Raw genomic sequence first — 27,317 nt, forward strand, 5'->3', positions numbered from 1 at the left:
AGTTATATAAAAGGTCACTGTCTTACCTGGTAAATGTTTTTATTGATCTTTAATTAAGGAATATGACACTAAATGATTTATTTTCACCACAATTTTACAACAATAAATACAGTAAAAAGCAAATATTCACATGTAAACATCAAGAACTGTTTTCAGCATTATTTTGAACAATTCACCTGTCAAAACAACACAACGTTATATAAATAAACCACAGTATGGGTTTGTACTTTTCCAGCTGCTTCATATCTCATATAAAAAGTTTTTGGTTTAGTTGTGAACTTAAAACAATTATATGCTTCTGTAGCCTGTAAACAGCATAATATACAAAATATATAATAACAAATGTATAAACTGCTTTAGGAAGGAGTCCAGTATTAAACTTTTATTTTGAAAGGGCACCAAAAGAAAAAGAAAAAAGACAGACACACAAAGATAGTTTCTTTGTGTTACTGCAGAGTCTTCACCTCACTGTATAAAGTACATTTGAACAACAGTTTTTGTGATTTGGTGCTGTATAATTAAAAATGCCAAAAAAACAATCAATCTAGTCAGTGAGTGTACAGTGAGTTATCAGTTAAGCTAACCCCATCCATGGCTTCGAGTATCCAGAGAGAACCTGTATTGTTATGTGGAGAACATGCAAACTGTACACAAAGACCCCAGATTTGAACCCAGGACCTTGCTGTGAGGCAACAGGGCTAACACGTGAATTATACTTCTGCATCAGATCTAGGCTGTAACTTATGCCATAAATCAAACTTTTGCTTAAAATTCTTGAAAAAAAGTTAAAAATAAAAAACAAAACATTTTACAAGTATTCTCAGCCTTTGCTCAATCATTTGTTAAAGCATCTTTGGCGGCAATTACAGCCTCAGTTCTTTTTGAGAATGATTTTACAATCTTGTGAGGAAGTTTTTTTTTTGTCTGTATATTGTGAAACTTCTCTTTTAGAACTGTTAATACACAGCAGCCACACACACACACAGCAAAATGCCTGAAGCTGAGGTAGTATACTCCGATGTGAAGTTTGCAAGAGGAAAAAAGGGAGCCAGTGGTGAGACTAATCTAGTCATCTTACTACATGTGAAAAGATTCCTAAAAAATCTCTGAAAAGCTGTTTATATTACATTTTAGGTTTGAGTGTAATGTGAATACAGTGATTTATTTTACAGCCGCTCATTTTATCGGCAGCCACTGTCAGTGTTAACTGTGCAACAATCCGGTTTCATCTTTCATTGCAGAGGCCGTTACCCCATCGACTGACTCGACTTACTCTGAAATCAAGATCTCAAAGACTCAGCCATCCACAGCACAGCTGTCTGGTAGGCAAACAGCAGTAATTAAAAAAAAGAAAGCAGAACATTTCTTCCAAAATCGTAGCTGTTTGTAAATTTTAAAAAGAAGGACAAAATGTGTGCAACAAATAAACACGCTCAACTTTTACAGTAGTACTGGTACACAATTTGTATTTTTTTACACTTTAATTTAAGACAAAAAGTTGACAATGATGAATATGAGATATAAATTATAGACATTACAGCAGCATCAGAGGCTGTCAGTATAAAAAAGTAGCCGAAATAAAATTATTAAAGAAAATAAACACCACAGTGTTGTCACCACACTTTATTTTAAAAATAATGTAAATTTAATTTCAGAACATCAGACCCACTAATTTTTGAAGTGTCTCATTTACAGGTTTCCCCAATTTTTTTTTTAAAAATTGGGGAAACCTGTAAATGAGACACGTTTCTTTTTTTTGTTTTTACTGGTAAAATTATAAAGAGAAGTAAAGGTTAATTAAAAAATGAGGAAGTGGTTTTGTAGGAGTGGTTCATTTAAATAAACGAGTTTTTGTGTGTGTGTGCACATGTGTTAATGTCGATGCAGTTTCTTTATATTTCTCACAAACCACTGGGCTGCCTTATTGCAGAAGAGGAACTACGGTGCTGAGTTTGAGGTTGTCTCGAGGAGCAGTGCTCTGCTGAAAGATCATTTGCATAAAATTGGTCAATTTTAGTCCCCAGAAGACCGACTCTGACCACACACTCTGCTCATTTACCTAAACGAAACTTGTAGCTCCATGCTACCCGTTTTTCTTTGTCCTTCAGTTCCTCTTCACTGTCTACTTAATTTTTTTAGTTAAAATTGTTAACATTGTTTATTATTTCTCCAGTGCTTATCTCCATATTTGTAGTCCACAAAAATCAGTTGGTGGATGCACAGTTTCATCCAGGAGATTAGGGCTTTGACCTGTGTCATATCATTTTTGTTTAAACTAGTTTACTAGTATATTTTTGACTTGTAATTTTTGTCTTCATCCACTGTTTGGTTAGATCTTTTTTGGTGATAAAACTTTGAGTTATCCTTTTTTGTCAGTACCATCATCTCCAAATTATACATCATCTTGCTATTATATTTGTGTGTCACAAATTGCCTCCTGCACTCGTCTCCAGCTACTCCACCTGCCTGCACTCTCTTCTTCACCTCTCTGATGCACTGTCTGTTGCTTTGGAAGGTTAATCCCAGGTGTTTAAACTCATCGACCATCACTGGCTCTGTTTTTTACAACTTCGTCCTGTCCAGTTTTATTAAAGACAGGAATGTGCAATGAATACAGGGTGCTGGCAAATATGTTATTATCTGCCTTGCAGATTAAAAAAATGCACAAACAGACTTTTATAAAAACAAAATAAAATGGGAAAAAGAGAATAGCATAAGTCACTTGTTTGCCTTTGAGGTTTGTGTGTTTTAAATCTGTGATTGTGTGCTCGAAGAATGAGCCAGTGAATCGTGTTCTTTGTACAAACACAGCGAGAACATTAACATCTCAAATCTAGCTCAATAAAATTCTGAACCACATTTACATCACATCTCACATCTCTGATGTGTTTCCTTTTCTCACTATTCAGAGGGTCCTCAACAAGCTGCAGTGAGCAAAGGGTCAAAGGTCACCTCAGAGAGAGTGGTCCTGGTGGTTCTCAGTGTTCTCCTGGCAGCTGCTCTCGTTGCTCTGTGTTTTACCAGTGAGTTAATATTAGAATTTAATAAGACTTAACATCAGTTATTTTCAGTAATGTTAAGAAGAAAAATGCTTCCGATGAATGTTTTTCTCAAAATACTGTCTTTTACTTTTTTAACAGATGTAAAAAATGTTTTCAGCGTAAACAAAAAAGTTACTGACTAATTTGTTTATTTACTTTTGATATATTTTTTTATCAGCATTTGATAAAAGTAGAACTAACCAAGAGCTTGAAAATCTGAAACTTGAAAAAACGAAGTGTGAAAGTAATCTCACAGGTAAGCATATACACCTGGTATTCTGTGATATTTGGTCAGACATTCCTGATGAATGACTGATGAAAGTTGATTTTTTTAATTCTTGATTCTAACAGAGACTCTCTCTAAAATAAAACCATGCAGCACGGTGCAGCCGACCTGTCCAGGACCTACAGTAATAGGTAAATTATGGATTTTGTCTCTGAGACACTAACTTCAAGCTAAGTTCACAAAACATGAACAGTGATTTCTTCCACCTGACTGAAGTCGTTGCTGTAATCTCTTCAAAGATGATCCTTGTTATAAATGTGAAGGAGGCTGGGAGCTACATGGAGGAAAGTGCTATTACTTCTCCATCAGTAAATCATCCTGGAACCAGAGCAGAGATGAGTGTAGAGCTAAAGGAGGAGACCTGGTTAAGATAGAGAGCAGAGAGGAGCAGGTATGAAACACTGCTGCAGGTTCATGTTCTCACATGTTTTATCACATCTTTATGTTTCACCTTCTCAGCACAGAAAAGTCTAACAAAGTAATTTTCATCTTCTTTTCCTGATCAGAGTTTCCTGGAGAGAAGACTGAGAGATGTAATGACTGAAGGCAGGGACAAGTTCTGGATCGGACTGACAGACTCAGCAGAAGAGGGCAGATGGGTGTGGGTGGATGGATCATCACTGGATCAAAGGTTTGATTGTTGTGAAAGTATTTTTTTTCACTTCCAGAACTAAAGTTATCAGTTTTTACTAAACTAATTATTTTTCTCTTAGTTTGAAGTTTTGGAGTGGCAACGAGCCAGACAATTGGAAAGGGCACAATGGTAAACATCCTGATGGAGAGGACTGTGCGAGGATGGGAGAAAAAGGTGGAGCTAAAGATCTGAATTGTTGGTTTGATGCATTTTGCTCAAAGCCTCACAGAAGTATTTGTGAGAAAGCAGGAGTAAAAGGACAGTTTAAAAACGTATGTAAAGTAAGTAAGTAAGTAAATTCACATATGAAACTCCAGAATGAAGTGATGCAATTTTTAAAATAATGTCACAAACAGAAACAAAATGAACACAGTAAAATAAACATGAGTAATATTTTGTATCTGATATTTTGTAGTTTTGATGTGATTAACACGAACAAGAAATGTGGGAGCACCTGTGAAATTCATTAACTTTTAATAATAAATTATCCTGTTTTGTAAACTTAAAGCCATCTAGAAAGTTAAAAAGTATTTGGGATACTGAATCAATGAGTACATCATATAACAGAAGAACCTATGAATTATTTATTATCACTTTTACAGGAAAAAGAAAGGAATGAAGAAAGAAAGACATGTGAAGTGTCACAACAGAATAAGTAATTCACGTCAGTAGTAATATACCTGTAGCTTTTTTTGCCCCCCCCCCCCCTCCCCACCCCACCCCACACCCCCACACCCCCACCCCTACCCCCACACCCCCTCCCCTAGCCCCCTCCGCGTCCATGTGCGCGCGAACGGACCTTGCGCGTGCATGTGCGCGCGAACGGACCTTGCGCGTGCATGTGCGCGCGAACGGACTTGCGAGTTCAGAGATCGTATGTTTACATGTGTTTAATAGCGTTTTATTTAATGAAACCATTATGTGTTTTAATTAAACTCTTTTTTAAAGGATTGTATAGGTCTCAGAGTTCTGTTATTTAGACATAGATGATTTAATTTAACTAGTTTAGGGGTATTTTTCTTTAGGGCTCTGAAACACACACAGAGGCTAATAGTTTTTAAACAGAAAGTTTTTCCACCTTCTAAAAACACATATTCACACGCAGCATTTAATTTAACTAGTTTTAGGGGTATTTTTCTTTTTTCTTTAGGGGTCTGAAACACACAGGGGTGTAATAGTTTCAAACAGAAAGTTTTTTTTCCACCTTCTAAAAACACATATTCACACACAGCATTTAATTTAACTAGTTTTAGGGGTATTTTTCTTTAGGGCTCTGAAACACACAGAGGCTAATAGTTTTTAAACAGAAAGTTTTTTCCACCTTCTAAAAACACATATTCACACACAGAGGCTAATAGTTTCAAACAGAATACCACAAACAGCAGGCATTCCTTTAGAAATGGGATTCTTAATTCTGCAACAGCTATACAGAGGGGGGTTACAGTTAGACCCCCTACAGTCAGCAGAAGAGGTCATCCTTATCAAGAGCATCTCAATTGTACTGCCATAGTTTTCAATACAAACAGTCTCCTTTATCTTATGGCAGAGTGCCGGCGGTGCCAGGTCCATCGGTGCCACCATACCTTTTATCATGCCATTACACTTTCTACTGACCATCCTCCAAACAGGCATCACCTTTTGTTTACACCTGAAACCAACCCCAACCCCAAGGGACTGTAATGACACCTCCTAGAGGACTGCTCCAATACATATAAAAACGGTCTCTTTCACCATATGGAACATCAACAGCGCAACCTAAAGAACACCTCTAACTAGCTAACTAAGGAGTGCAGGATGACGTCTGTATCAACCATGACGAGCAGCCTGGACATCGCCCAAGCCACAGAAGCTCTAGGTACGTGTACAGGTGTATGTACCCGATACCCTCATCGTAAAAAGCAACGCTGTAAAAACGTCGTAGATGGGTCTAAATTTAAGTTAGAATAGCAAGGCAGTAATAGGTATGTGTATACCGTTAAATATACCAACGGAGCAGTTATACTTTGCGTAGATTGTGGTGAGGGAGTGTTTGCGCAGACTTGGACAATGTAGTCATCCCAGAGATGCTGTATGTTTCCCAGTGGAACAGTCCAACAGGCCCTGAGCTTTACAGTGCGAGGCTGATCGTTTTAACCGTAGACCCGATGACTTTATTATTCTCAGGGTATGTGATGACAGGGAAAGTTTTATAGCGGCCAGAGGGGTTGAAAACTGGAGGTTAAATCCTTACCCTCTGAGCATAGAAGAGCCGCACTACATGGTTTAAGGATATGGTTTTTATACAGTGGCATAAATGTGTGTGCGTGTGTGTGTGTGTATGTGTGTGTGTGTCTATGCAACAAAATATAAAATCTTTTTATTGTTCCCATTTTCAGAGCGAGACATGCAAGCGTGGGACCTCTCAGACTCCCCACCGCCTGCGCTGCTAATCCAGACCCCACCACCTCCTCCCCCTCTCCTCAGCTGCTGCAGGATCCTACAGGATCGGGTCTGTGTGAGGAAACCATTATCGACATCAAGCTTGCAACCCATCACCTGGTGATGTTGGCATTAAACGCCTTTCTACAGGAAACATGCTAGGGATGTCGAACAGCTCAACCCAGTCAGGTGCAACACAGCTGTTTGTTCGAACTGCCCGAGTATTACTTTGACACATACTACGACGATGTGATGCTGAGGCTCAAGACATTCCGATTCATCCCTGCCATTCGCCTGTTTGTACGCTCGTACACAGACGATGGGACTAAAACACAATTCAGCAGAATTGCAGAACACACCATGACTGAACTGAGATCATCACAACATATAGTATGCGCAATTAACGACAATATTGCACAGCTGCTAGAAGCAAGTCGTTATGCCCGTCGTGTTAAACCAGCCATGCTTCGCATGATTGGTAACTACTGGGCTGGGAGACACCTGGTTTAATGTATGTTGTTCAGTATTCATTGTCTGTGTGAATGAAATAAAAAGACATGTCAACACCGACATCTTAGTCATTTGCGGTCGATTTTGCTTATACAATAGAGAAAAGCAACAATACAGAGTGTTTCTCTGCTCCAAGACATCGGTGGGGCCTTTCACACGGTAAGCATGACTGTTATACCCAGCGCATAAATGTCTGTATGTCAGTGCTGATTATTCAAACCCTGTTTAAAATGTGACACATATGTTGTCCGAAAACAAATCCTCTAAATTTGCAAAGTTACTGATTTAAAAATATATTTACGAATTTTTAGTTGCATGACAAACATACGATAGACTCTTGAGTGTATTTATTTATATAGCTGCATTCACAACGGTATAAACGTGCTAAATAAAAGAGGCCCAAGCACCAAAGCACTCTAATGCAAGCCTCTAAACTGTATGTTGATAAGTGCATGAAGTTAACCTCTGCAGTTGAAAACAGTTTGTATCCGCACTCCGAGGGTCTGCTGAATTGTTTTTAATATTGTGCTTTTTTTTCACGAACTGCAGATGATGAATTCCTCTTTATTGGACGTAGTGTCCTTAAGCTATTGTTGCTCATACTTACAGAGTTCCCTAGCTACTTCTTTACTATGTCAGTAAACTTTTTGAAAAGGAAGGCGTTGTAGATTTAAAGAAACATCCTAATTGAAGCAAAGGCAAAAAATCGGAATGAATTTTATGTGACTGTTCATATTAAAGCCAACAACAAGTGAAAATCCAAAACCGACCCCAATCCTTTGTATTAATGATCTCCCTCTCTCTCTCTCTCTCTCTCTCTCTCTCTCTGGGTGTGTGTGTGTGTGTGTGTGTGTGTGTGTGTGTGTGTGTGTGTGTGCGTGTGTGAGTGTGTGTGTGTGTGTGTGTGTGTGTGTGTGTGTGCGTGTGTGTGTGTGTGTGTGTGTATGTGTGAGTGTGAGTGTGTGTGCCCTCACAGAAGGAAGGACACAGCAGGAGCTTTTTCAAACGCGTTTCCAATCATTTTTTACAAGAAGTGTAGCTCATACGATGGTATAAATGTATTATTTGCGATACTTTATAAATATGAAACTCTAAAGATTTTGAGTTCATGCAAATTGTGAAACAAGAATCTAAATATTTGTGTCACAATGATTTCTATAAAAGCATGTTGTTTATGGGGATAATGTAACAAATCTTTTGTGGCCCTATTAATGATCAATGGTGATTGAAGAGGAAGCTTGAACCCAGGCTCTGGACATTTTCATGACAAGCGTCAGCGCAGACATCTACTAATGAGAGAACACTGTGATATGAAGCATCGTTAAAGTGTCACTTCAGTAATGTTTTTAATAGATGTCTTTAAAACACTAAACTCTCATTTCTGGGGCTTTATTTTAAGTTTACAGAATATAACATGTGTTAAGACGACGAGTTTTACTTCTCACAGGTCGTGTTATGTGTATCTATTTATCATGTATGCTACTTTGCTCTGTGGACTGTAAAATGTTTCATTGTGTTCATAAAATAAACCAGACTTTCACCGTCTGAATCTTTTACTGTTTTTTCTGCTTTTGTTCACTCCAAGTTTGACAAACCTACAGACATCCAGAGTTAACTCACTAACAATGTGGAGCAGTCTCAGTGTATTTAGCTGCTTTTTCCCTAAACACAACCAACTGAGAGAAACGCTTGTAGTCCTCACTTTGGTCATTTTGAACGTTGAAGGAGATTTGTTCCATAGACACCTTACACTAGTGTTCTATTTAAATTCAGATTACTTTTATAGTTTGCAGTTTCTTTACTAACACATTTGTAGATAAGTTTATTGCTGAACCACACAGCTAGCAGTCTCACTCACTCTCTAGGTTTTGAAGTTTGTGTGTGTGTAATGCTTTAGTCTATCAAACCTTACCTTTTTCTCCCCAGTATCACAACAGTATGACTCCCAAAGTACGGATCAGTAAACAATCAATGATTCTAAAGCCAGAACAGAAAGATACAGTTGGAAGATGCATGATTGCATTTTTATGACGCATAGTAAAACTACCCCCTCTTCTTCTCTGTGTTGTTGTTGTTCTCGTGTGTGTGTGTGTGTGTGTGTGTGTGTGTGTGTGTGTGTGTGTGTGCCTTAGAAGTCAAATAATACATTAGCCACACTTAAAAAAACAAAAAACAACTGAATTTCATTTAGAACTGAGATTCTAAGTTGTAAGCAGAAATCTTGTGCTCAGCCACAAACATGTTTCCCCACTTTCACAATGCTGAGGTGTCAAATCCACAACCCCAACAGATGCTTTGTTACACGCGGGTGTGAAGGGCAAGCTTTACTTACACAGCCTCACACACAGTAGATTTTTAAAGTTTTTGGGGACGATGGTTTAGCCACAGATGTAACTTCTACTTTTGATAAAGACCACTCCACCTGTTTATTTCTTAAGAAATTAAGCATCTTTATTAAGCTCTCATTTATACATGTCTACACAATAATAGACACCGTGTGCTCTGTGACATTATAGTCTTCTACTTCAGCGTTCATTGGTTTGCATTTTAAACTCCCAGCCTTTCAGGTTGTTATGAACGACTTATATTTCTAACATTTTGTGATATAAAAGTGAACCATGTGGGTTTTTTTTAATTTTCTGTGTGACGGAATGACTTAAGACACAAGTTATTTAAACAATTCTAAATGAAAGTGTGATGGTCATAGTACTTTATGCTGGACCAAATATGTTAAGGATAATGTTTATCAATGTAAAATTGCAAAGAACCTTTGAATAGATTATAACATTTTGTAAACAGTTACCTCAGAACCTGTACTGTCAGCCCTATGTATGTAAGGTGAAACTTTCCACAGTACTTACACTTAAGTAACTAAACACATAAAGTCACCCTTTACCAATAATCCACTGCTCCTTGAAAAAAGTAGCACAAACAGACAACTGACTCAGCAATGATGAGTTGAGCTACCCTGAGGCCGAGACTCAAGCAGAAGAAAATTAAAAGTTTTAGGTTTTTGCGGCTCGAAAAATTAAAGAAAGTATGTTTAATAATTCAACAAGACCTACACTTTCAACACACGTACATTCAAATTTTGGATCAGACTAACATCGATGTTGTTCAATAGTTTTTATCCGTTCAAAAAAGTCATTTTACGGCTTTAATGTTTCCAGCTGATAAGGAGAATGAGTGCATTTCATCAAATGGGCGTCCAAAGGCTTTAAACATCCGCTTTGTCTGTAAAGACAGTATCAAACTACAGAGCATTGTTTTTACTAAAATTCAACATTTTCAGATGAAAATTTGGCTGCTTTTTTCACTGTAACACCCCCTCAATGCCATTTTTAGGATATTCTCGGTGATCCCATTTTTATCATATTTATGCTTTTGGGACTGAGGGTATCTAATACGTACGTCGTCACAGTGTATTGTACTACCAACTGTGAGGGCTCTGCTTTTGCTTTGAGCAGACTGTTTTTTATTTTGTCTCCTGAGTGTGTGTTTTTCAAACGAGATCCTCCTCCTCAGTTTGATTTTGTTACCACAAACTTTGTGTAAAGTTCACAACAGAGGTAAAGAGATTTAAACACCCCAGTTTGAGGAGGCAGGGGTTGGACCAGCTGCACAGGGCAGGTGAAACAGAGAGTGTCAGGGGAGATGTGCAACAGAAGCAGAGGGAACATTTTACAAGATGATAAATGCCACATTTAGGTGATTAAGGATTTGTTGACAAGATTAAAAGACACGGCCGTCAGAGTTCAACAACATTACAGTTTGATTAAATAAAAAGTTTTAAACTACACAAGGTTCATTTTCTCCTCTGATAGTAATCATATTAAACATGTCAAGAAAGAAAGAGTACAAAGAAAAATAGTAAATGTGTGTCTAATTCAACTCTTCCTGTGAACCTTATATGGTGAACCTTATATGGCGATGGCCAGAGGGGCCGATGGCGCGATATGGCAGCCTAGCCTCTGTCAGCCTCCCCAGGGCATCTGTGGCTACAACAGTAGCTTGCCGCCACCTGTGTGTGAATGTGAGACTGAATGAATAGTGGCATTGTAAAGCAATTTGGGTGCCTTGAAAAGCGCTATATGAAACCCAATCCATTATTATTATTATTATCATCCCTTAATATGTTCGGTGTTACAAACTTGAAGAATCAGAGAAAAGATCATCAGACATTAATCTAATCACTTTTCAGCCTTCATTCATTCATATTGAAAAGTTGGAAATCTTCCCTGCTAGACCAAAGTGTAGCGTTTAACACCGTTGACCATAACATTTTATTACTGCTATTATTAAATGGAGAGGCCTCTTCACACACTGAGGTTAATTATGAAGCTCCACAGGCTTCTGTGCAAAGACCAGTTCTGTTTACATTATACGTGCTTTAGAAGACATAGCGTACATTTTCACTGCTATGCATATGATACCCACTTTTATTGGTTAAACTGCCGGGATGTCTTAGACACATAATGAGCTTTAATTTTCTGCTTCTAAGTTCAGATAAAACTGAGGTTATCGTAACGGGGAGTAAAAATCTTAGAAACACTGGCTAACAAAATCCTTACTCTGGACGGCATTGCCTCGAGTAGTCTGTTGTAGTGATTTGGCGCATTATAAGTAAAATTGAAACATACAATCCCATAGCACAACATCAACATTTATTTATATACAAAAATAAAAATGCTTTTTTACAGAAAAGAATTGTAACTTCATATTTTATCAACGATTACGCGGGTACATGTTTTAAAAATGCGTGTAGGATACATTCTTTGGTAAAATGCAGGTTACACGTTTTAAGAAAGAAAAATCAGTCTTTCAGAGAAAACATTAGCAGCCTCCTTTGTAACACTCTGCGACCAGCCGTAACTGTCTGATTTTCACCATGTCCAACCCCACCAGATTGGTGTATGCCTCGGCTATGGCGTCAAAGACTTTCCTTTCCGATTTCAGTTCGTGCAAGAGAGTTTCCGCCACCATGCGGACTTTGACGTCGTCCATTTTGATGTTGCGAGCAATCAGAAGCCGTTGAATAGATGGAATGAAACGTGGGGTGAGGAGTCTTTTTCTGATGCTGTGATAATTTTCAGCGTAAAAGTCATCCTCCAAGACTTGCACACACTCGTGTTGTTTCTGGCGGGGTGATCGGACTTACAGCCGTTGCATTCGTCAGTGAGGTACCTGTTGATTACTAGGTTTACTAGATGATACACCGCGGTTTTCACGGTATCGATGAAAAAAGAAGATGCCCAACCGTCAAGCTCATCGGCTTGCTGCGGCTGCTTCTCCAAGGGGCGATAGTAACCGGGCGTGTCGGGTACTATCGTGCCCTCGGCCGCAGAACTTTCCTCCTCCTCAGTGTGGCGCAGGGCTGTAGAGGCCATCCTTCTCTCTGTTTTTGAGCTAAAAAGGTTTGAAGGATTGAGACGGCGGTGTTCTTTTTAAAATAACGGAGGGGGCGTGATCTGGAAGTGGGTTGATCTTAAAGGGTGTGGGTAGGAGTGGCAACAATTTTCAAAAACCGTAGAGTTGGCCACCTTGTCTCTCTAGCAGTTGCAACTTTGGAAAAGAGCGCTAATTTTCATCTGTTGGGCTTGAAATTCTCCATGAAAATGGCATCTTCCAGCCCTTCTGTTCAATCAACCATCAAAGTGGCTGAACCTGGTACATACTTGGTACTTGGTACTATCAGGGATGCTGGGCAATCTTTACTCTCTGAAGAGCCATCCACCAACCCTGCATTTGAAGATTGGAGTGAAGACGCACCGTATTCACCAGTATCAGAGTGGAGCCCACCCCCTTCACCACCACAACTGTGGACTATGGACACTGACAACGAGGAAGATTTTTTGTATTTCGGCGACTCTCCAGACATTGATGAGGTAGACTGGGCATGGCCACCCTTCCATGGTCCTGAGAGATTACCGGAACCGCTATGGGATAATGATGAGGACTTACCCTATGTACCCGCGTAATCGTTGATAAAATATGAAGTTACAATTCTTTTCTGTAAAAAAGCATTTTTATTTTTGTATATAAATAAATGTTGATGTTGTGCTATGGGATTGTATGTTTCAATTTTACTTATAATGCGCCAAATCACTACAACAGACTACTCGAGGCAATGCCGTCCAGAGTAAGGATTTTGTTAGCCAGTGTTTCTAAGATTTTTACTCCCCGTTACGATAACCTCAGTTTTATCTGAACTTAGAAGCAGAAAATTAAAGCTCATTATGTGTCTAAGACATCCCGGCAGTTTAACCAATAAAAGTGGGTATCATATGCATAGCAGTGAAAATGTACGCTATGTCTTCTAAAGCACGTATAATGTAAACAGAACTGGTCTTTGCACAGAAGCCTGTGGAGCTTCATAATTAACCTCAGTGTGTGAAGAGGCCTCTCCATTTAATAATAGCAGTAATAAAATGTTATGGTCAACGGTGTTAAACGCTACACTTTGGTCTAGCAGGGAAGATTTCCAACTTTTCAATATGAATGAATGAAGGCTGAAAAGTGATTAGATTAATGTCTGATGATCTTTTCTCTGATTCTTCAAGTTTGTAACACCGAACATATTAAGGGATGATAATAATAATAATAATGGATTGGGTTTCATATAGCGCTTTTCAAGGCACCCAAATTGCTTTACAATGCCACTATTCATTCAGTCTCACATTCACACACAGGTGGCGGCAAGCTACTGTTGTAGCCACAGATGCCCTGGGGAGGCTGACAGAGGCTAGGCTGCCATATCGCGCCATCGGCCCCTCTGGCCATCGCCATATAAGGTTCACCATATAAGGTTCACAGGAAGAGTTGAATTAGACACACATTTACTATTTTTCTTTGTACTCTTTCTTTCTTGACATGTTTAATATGATTACTATCAGAGGAGAAAATGAACCTTGTGTAGTTTAAAACTTTTATTTAATCAAACTGTAATGTTGTTGAACTCTGACGGCCGTGTCTTTTAATCTTGTCAACAAATCCTTAATCACCTAAATGTGGCATTTATCATCTTGTAAAATGTTCCCTCTGCTTCTGTTGCACATCTCCCCTGACACTCTCTGTTTCACCTGCCCTGCGCAGCTGGTCCAACCCCTGCCTCCTCAAACTGGGGTGTTTAAATCTCTTTACCTCTGTTGTGAACTTTACACAAAGTTTGTGGTAACAAAATCAAACTGAGGAGGAGGATCTCGTTTGAAAAACACACACTCAGGAGACAAAATAAAAAACAGTCTGCTCAAAGCAAAAGCAGAGCCCTCACAGTTGGTAGTACAATACACTGTGACGACGTACGTATTAGATACCCTCAGTCCCAAAAGCATAAATATGATAAAAATGGGATCACCGAGAATATCCTAAAAATGGCATTGAGGGGGTGTTACAGTGAAAAAAGCAGCCAAATTTTCATCTGAAAATGTTGAATTTTAGTAAAAACAATGCTCTGTAGTTTGATACTGTCTTTACAGACAAAGCGGATGTTTAAAGCCTTTGGACGCCCATTTGATGAAATGCACTCATTCTCCTTATCAGCTGGAAACATTAAAGCCGTAAAATGACTTTTTTGAACGGATAAAAACTATTGAACAACATCGATGTTAGTCTGATCCAAAATTTGAATGTACGTGTGTTGAAAGTGTAGGTCTTGTTGAATTATTAAACATACTTTCTTTAATTTTTCGAGCCGCAAAAACCTAAAACTTTTAATTTTCTTCTGCTTGAGTCTCGGCCTCAGGGTAGCTCAACTCATCATTGCTGAGTCAGTTGTCTGTTTGTGCTACTTTTTTCAAGGAGCAGTGGATTATTGGTAAAGGGTGACTTTATGTGTTTAGTTACTTAAGTGTAAGTACTGTGGAAAGTTTCACCTTACATACATAGGGCTGACAGTACAGGTTCTGAGGTAACTGTTTACAAAATGTTATAATCTATTCAAAGGTTCTTTGCAATTTTACATTGATAAACATTATCCTTAACATATTTGGCCCAGCATAAAGTACTATGACCATCACACTTTCATTTAGAATTGTTTAAATAACTTGTGTCTTAAGTCATTCCGTCACACAGAAAATTAAAAAAACCCACATGGTTCACTTTTATATCACAAAATGTTAGAAATATAAGTCGTTCATAACAACCTGAAAGGCTGGGAGTTTAAAATGCAAACCAATGAACGCTGAAGTAGAAGACTATAATGTCACAGAGCACACGGTGTCTATTATTGTGTAGACATGTATAAATGAGAGCTTAATAAAGATGCTTAATTTCTTAAGAAATAAACAGGTGGAGTGGTCTTTATCAAAAGTAGAAGTTACATCTGTGGCTAAACCATCGTCCCCAAAAACTTTAAAATCTACTGTGTGTGAGGCTGTGTAAGTAAAGCTTGCCCTTCACACCCGCGTGTAACAAAGCATCTGTTGGGGTTGTGGATTTGACACCTCAGCATTGTGAAAGTGGGGAAACATGTTTGTGGCTGAGCACAAGATTTCTGCTTACAACTTAGAATCTCAGTTCTAAATGAAATTCAGTTGTTTTTTGTTTTTTTAAGTGTGGCTAATGTATTATTTGACTTCTAAGGCACACACACACACACACACACACACACACACACACACACACGAGAACAACAACAACACAGAGAAGAAGAAGAGGGGGTAGTTTTACTATGCGTCATAAAAATGCAATCATGCATCTTCCAACTGTATCTTTCTGTTCTGGCTTTAGAATCATTGATTGTTTACTGATCCGTACTTTGGGAGTCATACTGTTGTGATACTGGGGAGAAAAAGGTAAGGTTTGATAGACTAAAGCATTACACACACACAAACTTCAAAACCTAGAGAGTGAGTGAGACTGCTAGCTGTGTCGTTCAGCAATAAACTTATCTACAAATGTGTTAGTAAAGAAACTGCAAACTATAAAAGGAATCTGAATTTAAATAGAACACTAGTGTAAGGTGTCTATGGAACAAATCTCTTTCAACGTTCAAAATGACCAAAGTGAGGACTACAAGCGTTTCTCTCAGTTGGTTGTGTTTAGGGAAAAAGCAGCTAAATACACTGAGACTGCTCCACATTGTTAGCGAGTTAACTCTGGATGTCTGTGGGTTTGTCAAACTTGGAGTGAACAAAAGCAGAAAAAACAGTAAAAGATTCAGACGGTGAAAGTCTGGTTTATTTTATGAACACAATGAAACATTTTACAGTCCACAGAGCAAAGTAGCATACATGATAAATAGATACACATAACACGACCTGTGAGAAGTAAAACTCGTCGTCTTAACACATGTTATATTCTGTAAACTTAAAATAAAGCCCCAGAAATGAGAGTTTAGTGTTTTAAAGACATCTATTAAAAACATTACTGAAGTGACACTTTAACGATGCTTCATATCACAGTGTTCTCTCATTAGTAGATGTCTGCGCTGACGCTTGTCATGAAGATGTCCGGAGCCTGGGTTCAAGCTTCCTCTTCAATCACCATTGATCATTAATAGGGCCACAAAAGATTTGTCACATTATCCCCATAAACAACATGCTTTTATAGAAATCATTGTGACACAAATATTTAGATTCTTGTTTCACAATTTGCATGAACTCAAAATCTTTAGAGTTTCATATTTATAAAGTATCGCAAATAATACATTTATACCATCGTATGAGCTACACTTCTTGTAAAAATGATTGGAAACGCGTTTGAAAAAGCTCCTGCTGTGTCCTTCCTTCTGTGAGGGCACACACACTCACACTCACACATACACACACACACACACACACACGCACACACACACACACACACACACACACACACACACACACACACACACTCACACACGCACACACACACACACACACACACACACACACCCAGAGAGAGAGAGAGAGAGAGAGAGAGGGAGATCATTAATACAAAGGATTGGGGTCGGTTTTGGATTTTCACTTGTTGTTGGCTTTATGAACAGTCACATAAAATTCATTCCGATTTTTGCCTTTGCTTCAATTAGGATGTTTCTTTAAATCTACAACGCCTTCCTTTTCAAAAGTTTACTGACATAGTAAAGAAGTAGCTAGGGAACTCTGTAAGTATGAGCAACAATAGCTTAAGGACACTACGTCCAATAAAGAGGAATTCATCATCTGCAGTTCGTGAAAAAAAGCACAATATTAAAAACAATTCAGCAGACCCTCAGAGTGCGGATACAAACTGTTTTCAACTGCAGAGGTTAACTTCATGCACTTATCAACATACAGTTTAGAGGCTTGCATTAGAGTGCTTTGGTGCTTGGGCCTCTTTTATTTAGCACGTTTATACCGTTGTGAATGCAGCTATATAAATAAATACACTCAAGAGTCTATCGTATGTTTGTCATGCAACTAAAAATTCGTAAATATATTTTTAAATCAGTAACTTTGCAAATTTAGAGGATTTGTTTTCGGACAACATATGTGTCACATTTTAAACAGGGTTTGAATAATCAGCACTGACATACAGACATTTATGCGCTGGGTATAACAGTCATGCTTACCGTGTGAAAGGCCCCACCGATGTCTTGGAGCAGAGAAACACTCTGTATTGTTGCTTTTCTCTATTGTATAAGCAAAATCGACCGCAAATGACTAAGATGTCGGTGTTGACATGTCTTTTTATTTCATTCACACAGACAATGAATACTGAACAACATACATTAAACCAGGTGTCTCCCAGCCCAGTAGTTACCAATCATGCGAAGCATGGCTGGTTTAACACGACGGGCATAACGACTTGCTTCTAGCAGCTGTGCAATATTGTCGTTAATTGCGCATACTATATGTTGTGATGATCTCAGTTCAGTCATGGTGTGTTCTGCAATTCTGCTGAATTGTGTTTTAGTCCCATCGTCTGTGTACGAGCGTACAAACAGGCGAATGGCAGGGATGAATCGGAATGTCTTGAGCCTCAGCATCACATCGTCGTAGTATGTGTCAAAGTAATACTCGGGCAGTTCGAACAAACAGCTGTGTTGCACCTGACTGGGTTGAGCTGTTCGACATCCCTAGCATGTTTCCTGTAGAAAGGCGTTTAATGCCAACATCACCAGGTGATGGGTTGCAAGCTTGATGTCGATAATGGTTTCCTCACACAGACCCGATCCTGTAGGATCCTGCAGCAGCTGAGGAGAGGGGGAGGAGGTGGTGGGGTCTGGATTAGCAGCGCAGGCGGTGGGGAGTCTGAGAGGTCCCACGCTTGCATGTCTCGCTCTGAAAATGGGAACAATAAAAAAGATTTTATATTTTGTTGCATAGACACACACACACATACACACACACACACGCACACACATTTATGCCACTGTATAAAAACCATATCCTTAAACCATGTAGTGCGGCTCTTCTATGCTCAGAGGGTAAGGATTTAACCTCCAGTTTTCAACCCCTCTGGCCGCTATAAAACTTTCCCTGTCATCACATACCCTGAGAATAATAAAGTCATCGGGTCTACGGTTAAAACGATCAGCCTCGCACTGTAAAGCTCAGGGCCTGTTGGACTGTTCCACTGGGAAACATACAGCATCTCTGGGATGACTACATTGTCCAAGTCTGCGCAAACACTCCCTCACCACAATCTACGCAAAGTATAACTGCTCCGTTGGTATATTTAACGGTATACACATACCTATTACTGCCTTGCTATTCTAACTTAAATTTAGACCCATCTACGACGTTTTTACAGCGTTGCTTTTTACGATGAGGGTATCGGGTACATACACCTGTACACGTACCTAGAGCTTCTGTGGCTTGGGCGATGTCCAGGCTGCTCGTCATGGTTGATACAGACGTCATCCTGCACTCCTTAGTTAGCTAGTTAGAGGTGTTCTTTAGGTTGCGCTGTTGATGTTCCATATGGTGAAAGAGACCGTTTTTATATGTATTGGAGCAGTCCTCTAGGAGGTGTCATTACAGTCCCTTGGGGTTGGGGTTGGTTTCAGGTGTAAACAAAAGGTGATGCCTGTTTGGAGGATGGTCAGTAGAAAGTGTAATGGCATGATAAAAGGTATGGTGGCACCGATGGACCTGGCACCGCCGGCACTCTGCCATAAGATAAAGGAGACTGTTTGTATTGAAAACTATGGCAGTACAATTGAGATGCTCTTGATAAGGATGACCTCTTCTGCTGACTGTAGGGGGTCTAACTGTAACCCCCCTCTGTATAGCTGTTGCAGAATTAAGAATCCCATTTCTAAAGGAATGCCTGCTGTTTGTGGTATTCTGTTTGAAACTATTAGCCTCTGTGTGTGAATATGTGTTTTTAGAAGGTGGAAAAAACTTTCTGTTTAAAAACTATTAGCCTCTGTGTGTTTCAGAGCCCTAAAGAAAAATACCCCTAAAACTAGTTAAATTAAATGCTGTGTGTGAATATGTGTTTTTAGAAGGTGGAAAAAAAACTTTCTGTTTGAAACTATTACACCCCTGTGTGTTTCAGACCCCTAAAGAAAAAAGAAAAATACCCCTAAAACTAGTTAAATTAAATGCTGCGTGTGAATATGTGTTTTTAGAAGGTGGAAAAACTTTCTGTTTAAAAACTATTAGCCTCTGTGTGTGTTTCAGAGCCCTAAAGAAAAATACCCCTAAACTAGTTAAATTAAATCATCTATGTCTAAATAACAGAACTCTGAGACCTATACAATCCTTTAAAAAAGAGTTTAATTAAAACACATAATGGTTTCATTAAATAAAACGCTATTAAACACATGTAAACATACGATCTCTGAACTCGCAAGTCCGTTCGCGCGCACATGCACGCGCAAGGTCCGTTCGCGCGCACATGGACGCGGAGGGGGCTAGGGGAGGGGGTGTGGGGTAGGGGTGGGGGTGTGGGGGTGTGGGGTGGGGTGGGGAGGGGGGGGGGGGGCAAAAAAGCTACAGGTATATTACTACTGACGTGAATTACTTATTCTGTTGTGACACTTCACATGTCTTTCTTTCTTCATTCCTTTCTTTTTCCTGTAAAAGTGATAATAAATAATTCATAGGTTCTTCTGTTATATGATGTACTCATTGATTCAGTATCCCAAATACTTTTTAACTTTCTAGATGGCTTTAAGTTTACAAAACAGGATAATTTATTATTAAAAGTTAATGAATTTCACAGGTGCTCCCACATTTCTTGTTCGTGTTAATCACATCAAAACTACAAAATATCAGATACAAAATATTACTCATGTTTATTTTACTGTGTTCATTTTGTTTCTGTTTGTGACATTATTTTAAAAATTGCATCACTTCATTCTGGAGTTTCATATGTGAATTTACTTACTTACTTACTTTACATACGTTTTTAAACTGTCCTTTTACTCCTGCTTTCTCACAAATACTTCTGTGAGGCTTTGAGCAAAATGCATCAAACCAACAATTCAGATCTTTAGCTCCACCTTTTTCTCCCATCCTCGCACAGTCCTCTCCATCAGGATGTTTACCATTGTGCCCTTTCCAATTGTCTGGCTCGTTGCCACTCCAAAACTTCAAACTAAGAGAAAAATAATTAGTTTAGTAAAAACTGATAACTTTAGTTCTGGAAGTGAAAAAAAATACTTTCACAACAAGGTGGGGAGGGGGGGGGCAAAAAAGCTACAGGTATATTACTACTCACGTCAGTGTTATTAAAAATAGGAAGTGAGTGTTATGTCACATTTAACATTGAGCCATCCAGTATAAGAAAATGAGGCTGTGGTTCTCGGAGTTTTCAGTGTGAGAAGCTGTTTGTAACTGTTGTAAATGATACGCATTTCTTAACTCTCACATCTGTGGCTCCTGAAAAACCTCTGACAGTGTGGCACTGCTGTCTGTGCTCTCCTGCATTGTTATTTATCTTCTCTGCATCTTCTCTCTTTTTTATTTCAAATCTGTGTCTGAATTACAAGAAATTAAACGAGCAACAGAACATTTGCTGTTGTTGTAAAATCCTGTCGGCTTCATGTGTTAACCCTCTTTTTTTGCGGGGGGGTATCCAGGATCTGAAGCAAAACCGACGACAAATTAGAAATCATTAGATATCATTTGATATTATTATTAGATATTAATCAATTGTTAAAGAACGATCTTAATTTTAAGATTTCAAGTGTAATTTTAATTTTAAGTAGAGTGGGAGCCTAAGTTGCACCACAAGGGGGCACTTCCAGGTCTGGCACAAAGTTCTGCCCATAGTTTCCCAGACAATCAGCCCTGTAGATACTGTACTTTTATACAGATGACTGGGAGATCATGCACATTAAAATAAAGCATTTTAAGATTTATTAATGAATAAAGATAAATGAATAAAATATGCTTTAGTAAATTCATTTCCAAATCACTTTAGTTTATTATACATTAATTATTCTTTTTTGAAATTACTTTGATTGTCTTTTATTGATTTATACATTAATAAATTAATTATTACTAATAAATTATTTGATAATTCAAATAGTGGCAAAAAACCCACTGTCTAATCTGCTAAACACATCTGTACACATCTCGACCACAGAGCAGAAGGGACAAAAAATGTCTCATTATTTATTTATTTTAAGTTCCAGCTGATCATCGTATCACTTTTTTCCGATGCTGTTCTACGATCTTTTTGTTTTATTATGTTGTAATTAACAAAATCTTTGTTTATTAAAGTTATTAATCAGTGTGGAGAAGGGAGTAGTATGTTTTGTCATTTTGATTTATTATTTTGTTATTATTGGTATTACTGTCATTACTGTTGCATCATAAACATATAGCAAGCATATGTATACAAGAAGTATTGATACAAGAGGTATTGATATTGCATTCAAATGTTCAAATATATTGGTATCATATTAGTCTTTATTACAGGTCCAGTAAGAACCACTTTAAACTGTTGAGTTGAATCTATAAACCGAAATGAGACAGGAAGTTATAGGCTTTTGAAGTTGCAGGTTTTGCAGAAGAGAAACCGAAAGCAGAGTGAGTGCAAGCCAAAGAGTAGGGTGTTTATTATGCATTTATCTTTGATTTAAGCTTTTAGTAGAGGCTTTTGAGTAAAACATTTATTCAGTAGATTACATATATAGTTCCAGTTAGGTTATTATATGTAAGGATGAGTCTCTGTTTTGGTGAAAGGTCAGAAGTGTAACGGGTGAGATGTGAGAGCATTTAAGGGCGAGACACAAACACACACAAATAGTGAGAGGTCATGACACGTACGCAGTACACAGCATGCACGCGCCCTCGCACGTGTACGCACACACAGATAGACTCATTTAGTAGGTAAGAGTTTATGACTGCAAAGTTGTGCATGAGTGACATTTTGTACAGGAAGTGCACCTGATGTTCCAGGAAGATAAGCCTGGGCAGGATGGAGACAGGAAGCACTTGGCGTCGACCCGAAGAAGATGTTCTGTTTTAGACTATGTTAAGAGTCATTGTGGTTTTGGAGTGACGTATGCTTTGTTTAAATCTGCCTAGCAACAGAAAAGGGGGCTGTACTATCTTAACCCCATAAAACCCTTGTCTGAATATGGTAAAGACAGTTCAATACTGATTGGGTTGTTGAACTCACACATGTGTTCATTAAAATGCCGTCTAAATTGCACACGCCTGGATCTGTGGTTATTTATGGATTCCTCTCTCAACATTGAACCCTTAACATCAGCATTTGAACACACGAGAGACAAAGAAACATTAAAACAAGGTCTCAAAAATAAAGCTGTAAATAAAAAACTGTAAACTTGTACAGTATTCACATTTTTTTAGTGTTTTTGATCAACATTTTAATATAAGTTGGGGAATTTCTGTTACAGCACCAAATTTATTAGAAAATACAACTTATTAAGTCATTGATAAATTAAATAGAGCATTTTTACGCAATTTGGAAGAGATTTGCTTTTTTTTGTTTTTTGTTAAGTTTCTGTAACAAGAATCTTACTGAACTGCTAATAAAGCAGAGATTAATGTAGAGCTAAATGTTGAGCCGAACATGAACCAACTTGGGGGTTCATGTTCTTATGCATTAAATCACATTGTTATGTTTCATCATCTCAGCACAGAAAAGTCCAACAAGGAGCTCGGGAAGAAAGAGACTGGAGTTTAAAAAATGTCCTAAATTTAACCTAAACTTCCTAAACTAAGCCCGATTCCACCACAACCTGTGTGACTTAGAACCTACACAGACATGTCTCCTGAGGTCATTTCCTCAACTGTTTCTGTTCAGACATTTCTGGAGAGAAAACTGAGAAACATCATGAATGAAGATGACAAGTTGTGGATCAGACTGACAGACTCAGCAGTAGAGGGCAGATATTTGTGGGTGGATGGTTCAGGATTGTGTAAAAGGCTTGATTGTTGAGAAAACTTTAGGTTGTGCCACATTTGTGAAACAACTATTTTAATAACATGCTAAAATATCACCTCATCTCATGGGCAGTTCCTGATTTTGTTCTGCTTTACTTTTTGTTTATATCTTCCTTTTAACAACTTGGCAATCTGATGAAACTCAAAAAATTGTTGTTGCATTTGTATGCAAGAGATCAGCACAATGTACCACAGGGACAGACATTTCATCAATAACAATAAAAAAACCCTTCCTTCAGTTATAATAAAAGCAGTTATTCTGACAGGAGGAACCAGACTGAGGATGAAAGCTCCTCCCTCCTCTTTAGGAACAGGTAAACAGGAAGTTGTTATTATTTTTTGTTAAGCTGTAAAACAGAAGTTACAATGAGTAAGGAAGCAATTAGACTGAGCATCATTGTCGATTACATCTGTTTTCTGTTAAATGTATAAAGAACTGAATCTAGAATAAATAAAAAAGGAAACAGAATTTCAACATTTTGTTGTGTTTTGTGATTCAGAGACTGTTGGATTAAGTCTGAAGTCAGGATCTTGAAGTTTCAGCATGATGAGCCGTCCGCAGAGCTTCATAGAAGGTAAGAACATTAATGTGGTGGTAAAACAACAGGAAGGTGACGGAGCTTCAGTCAGATCTGAGTGATCATCATCAGACTTTGAATTAAAGTTATGATGTTTGTGCTGGAACAGAACAACATTATATGTATACAACTTAAAAATATGTAGAGCCCACATTCATTGTTTAATCATATCAATTATTTTTCTTTATTTATTACATAAATCAGAAATATAAAGGGTCAAAAGTAATTGATGAAGAAAAAGTTTTTAAAAGTTATGCAAAATGAAGATGTGAAAAGCAAAACAAAAACAGGAAGTGACCAAAAGGATGTGTGACATGTTAACATGTTTTAACTCAAGTGTTTCCTGTGCAAAGCATCTTAATCAACTTTAATGTTCTTGTATTGACACTCAGCTACAGTTCAGTGTAGCTTGTTGTAGCCTGTTTTAAACATGCTGTCGTGCACTGAAGAAACCTAACCTTGACTCCTCTGTCCTTGCAAATTTTAGACCTATTTCTAAGCTCCCCTTCCTGTCAAAAATCTTAGGAAAGATTGCATTTGTTCAGTTGCAATCCTTTCTAAATAGTCATAATATTCTAGAGAGGTTTCAGTCGGGTTTTCACAGTACTGAAACTGCACTCTTAAAAGTTCTTAACAATTTTTTTATTAGCCACTGACTCAGATGACTTGGCTGTGCTTTGCTCTGTGACTTGACCGCTGTCTTTGATACTGTCAATCACAGCATCTTGATCACCCGACTGGAGCACTGTGGTATCAAAGGCACTCCATTGGACTGGTTCAGGTCATACATCTCCAATAGGACTTTTTCTGTGAGCCTCGGCGATTTTATCTCTTCTTCAGCTCCCTTTAATTGCGGTGTTCCACAGGGATCCATATTAGGCCCAATTCTGGTGTTCATCTATATGTTGCCGCTAGGCTTTATTTTCAGGAAATATAACATCTGTTTTCATTCTTATGCTGACGACACTCAGATATGTCTCCGGCTAAAGAGTAGCAGCTCCGCTTCGCTGGAATCCTTATTTCAGTGTCTCCGTGAAGTTAAGACCTGGATGGCCTCAAATTTTCTTAATTTTAATGAGGAAAAAACTGAAGTGATCACCTTTGGACCAAGCTGCAATTCTAGTACCCCAGATCTTGACCTGCACAGTTTAGCACCTTTTGTTAAACCGCATGCAAAAAATTGGGGGGTTATACTGGAGAGTAATTTTGCCTTTGAGAAACAGATTAACTCTCTTGTACAGCGGTGCTTTTTTAAATTGAAGCTCTTATTCAAGGTGAAATCCTTTTTATCTTTTAAAAACCTAGAACAGACAATTCACGCTTTTATCTTGTCTCAACTGCACTACTGTAATTCTCTCTATCTAGGTGTTAGCCAGTCTTGTCTAGCACGGCTCCAGCTGGTCCAGAATGCTGCAGCACGTCTCCTGACACGTTCGAAGAGACACGAGCATATCTCCCCAATGCTCACCTCACTTCAGTGGCTTCCAATCCGCTTTAGAATTAAACACAAAATTTTGTTGATGACTTACAAAGTGCTGAACGGTGAGAATATCTGTCTGACTTACTGCAGCCTTATATGCCCCCCAGAGCTCTAAGATCAAGTGATCTCTTGCTCTTGGCCACTTTTAAGTCGAGGCTGGTTCACAGAGATGACGGGGCATTCGCGGCTGTGGGGCCGAAAATGTGGAATGATTTACCTACGTTAGAAAGGCCCCAACTGTCAGTCTTTTCAAATCCCATTTTAAAACACATATTTACTCATTGGCTTTCAACACCGTATGAAAGTTACCTATCTATCCACCTAGTCATCTGTTACCAGGTATTTATGTTATTGATGTTATTTGTTACTGTGTAATTTTTTATTATCTTTGTACAAAACTTTGGCCAACATTTTGTTGCTATTACATGTGCTATACAAATAAAGTAAAGCATATATAAATAAATATAAATAAAGTAAAGCATACAGATTTAAACTGTTATAACTGATAAATACACATTTTTCTGAACTGTCACATGTTGTCTCCTCTAAATGTTCATCAGGTGAAGCTCCTGACTCTCGGCATGCAAAATCAAACAGAGGGTCAAAGGTCACCACAGAGAGAGTGGCCCTGCTGGTTCTCTGTATCCTGCTGGCAGCTGCTCTCATCGTTATTTATCGTCTCTGTGAGTTTGTGTGGTTTTCTTTTTGCTTCTTAACTTAGAAAAAATCAATGATCTGATTTTCTGTAAATCAAATGAGTAAAACATTTACAGTGAAGGTGTAAAACACTGCAGATTGCTCACATTAGCTCTGTTTTAATCGTGTTGTAGCAAATTAAAGATGTGTCCAACCTTTTCAAAGTTTTTCTTGATTTTTGAAAAATCTTAATTTACAAAATCTTTGTTTCTCTCATTTTCAAATCAGCAGTTGAAAACATGAGAACTAAAGAAACACTGAAAACACAAAGCTACAAAAATCCTTTCAGTGTAAACAAACCTCACTGACTGACTGGTTTGTTTGTTCCTTTTTAATCAACGTTTGACAGAATTAAAACTAACAAACAGCACGAAAACCTGAAACATGACGAACTGAAGTGTGAAAGAAATCTCACAGGTAAGCATATACAGCTGATTGTTCCTAACCTTCAGTCTAAATCAGTGGTTCTTAACCTTGTTGGAGGTACCGAACCCCACCAGTTTCATATGCGCATTCACTGAACCCCTCTTTAGTGAAAAATAAAATATGATTTTTTTCAAATTCAAGACATAGATATGTTTTTTACTGGTGCACAAAATGAGCCGTGCATGTCATGGCGGAGGCTCTGCCGAACCCTTGGGACCGACTCACCGAACCCCTAGGGTTCGATCGAACCCAGGTTAAGAACCACTGGTCTAAATCAAACTCATGACACACAGCTGAGTCGGTCTTTTTTATTCATTGTAAATGATTTTGGAAGTTTTTTTTAAATCAAGCTTTAGAAAAAATAGATGATGAATGACTGATGACTGTTTTATTCTTTATTCTAACAGAGACTCTCTCTAAGATGAAATCATGCAGCACGGTGCAGCCGACCTGTCCAGGACCTAAAGTAATAAGTAGGTTAAGGATTTTGTCTCTGAGACACAAACTTCAAGCTAAATTCACACAAACATGAACAGTGATTCTTCCACCTGACTGAAGTCGTTGCTGTAATCTCGTCAAAGATGATCCTTGTTATAAATGTGAAGAAGGCTGGGAGCAACATGGAGGAAAGTGCTATTACTTCTCCATCAGTAAATCATCCTGGAAACAGAGCAGAGATGAGTGTAGAGCTAAAGGAGGAGACCTGGTTAAGATAGAGAGCGGGGAGGAGCAGGTATGAAACACTGCTGCAGGTTCATGTTCTCACATGTTTTATCACATCTTTATGTTTCACCTGTTTCACCTTCTCAGCACAGAAAACTCTAACAAGGTAAAGTTAATCGAAATTTTATGTTCTGGATCGGACTGACAGACTCAGCAGTAGAGGACAGACGGCTTTGGGTGGATGGATCATCACT

The 27,317-nt window shown here is 38.3% G+C and overlaps 1 protein-coding gene across 4 annotated transcripts; it reads left to right on the forward strand.

The window, feature by feature from the left end:
* Positions 1 to 929: 929 nt before the first annotated feature.
* LOC102080258 (CD209 antigen-like protein E) lies at positions 930 to 26,339 on the forward strand. 4 transcript variants are annotated; one of them, XR_003216010.1, is made up of 11 exons: positions 930 to 1,054; positions 1,242 to 1,322; positions 2,910 to 3,023; positions 3,220 to 3,297; positions 3,393 to 3,458; positions 3,567 to 3,718; positions 3,834 to 3,958; positions 4,041 to 4,135; positions 23,721 to 23,795; positions 25,839 to 25,961; positions 26,324 to 26,339. XR_003216010.1 is itself a non-coding variant. In XM_025902492.1 (10 exons), exons 1-9 carry the CDS (start codon positions 991 to 993, stop codon positions 23,753 to 23,755), a joined length of 810 nt encoding a protein of 269 aa, XP_025758277.1. In that variant the 5' UTR covers positions 930 to 990; the 3' UTR covers positions 23,756 to 23,795; positions 25,164 to 25,378. The 4 variants fall into 4 exon arrangements, 2 of the variants coding, with proteins under 2 accessions (XP_025758277.1, XP_025758276.1); XR_003216009.1 differs by lacking the exons at positions 23,721 to 23,795; positions 25,839 to 25,961; positions 26,324 to 26,339 and adding exons at positions 5,508 to 5,816; positions 6,337 to 6,415; XM_025902492.1 differs by lacking the exons at positions 25,839 to 25,961; positions 26,324 to 26,339 and adding an exon at positions 25,164 to 25,378.
* The last annotated feature ends 978 nt before the right edge of the window (positions 26,340 to 27,317 follow it).

The sequence above is a fragment of the Oreochromis niloticus genome, linkage group LG22 (assembly GCF_001858045.2).
Source record: "Oreochromis niloticus isolate F11D_XX linkage group LG22, O_niloticus_UMD_NMBU, whole genome shotgun sequence".
Lineage (NCBI taxonomy): Eukaryota > Metazoa > Chordata > Actinopteri > Cichliformes > Cichlidae > Oreochromis > Oreochromis niloticus.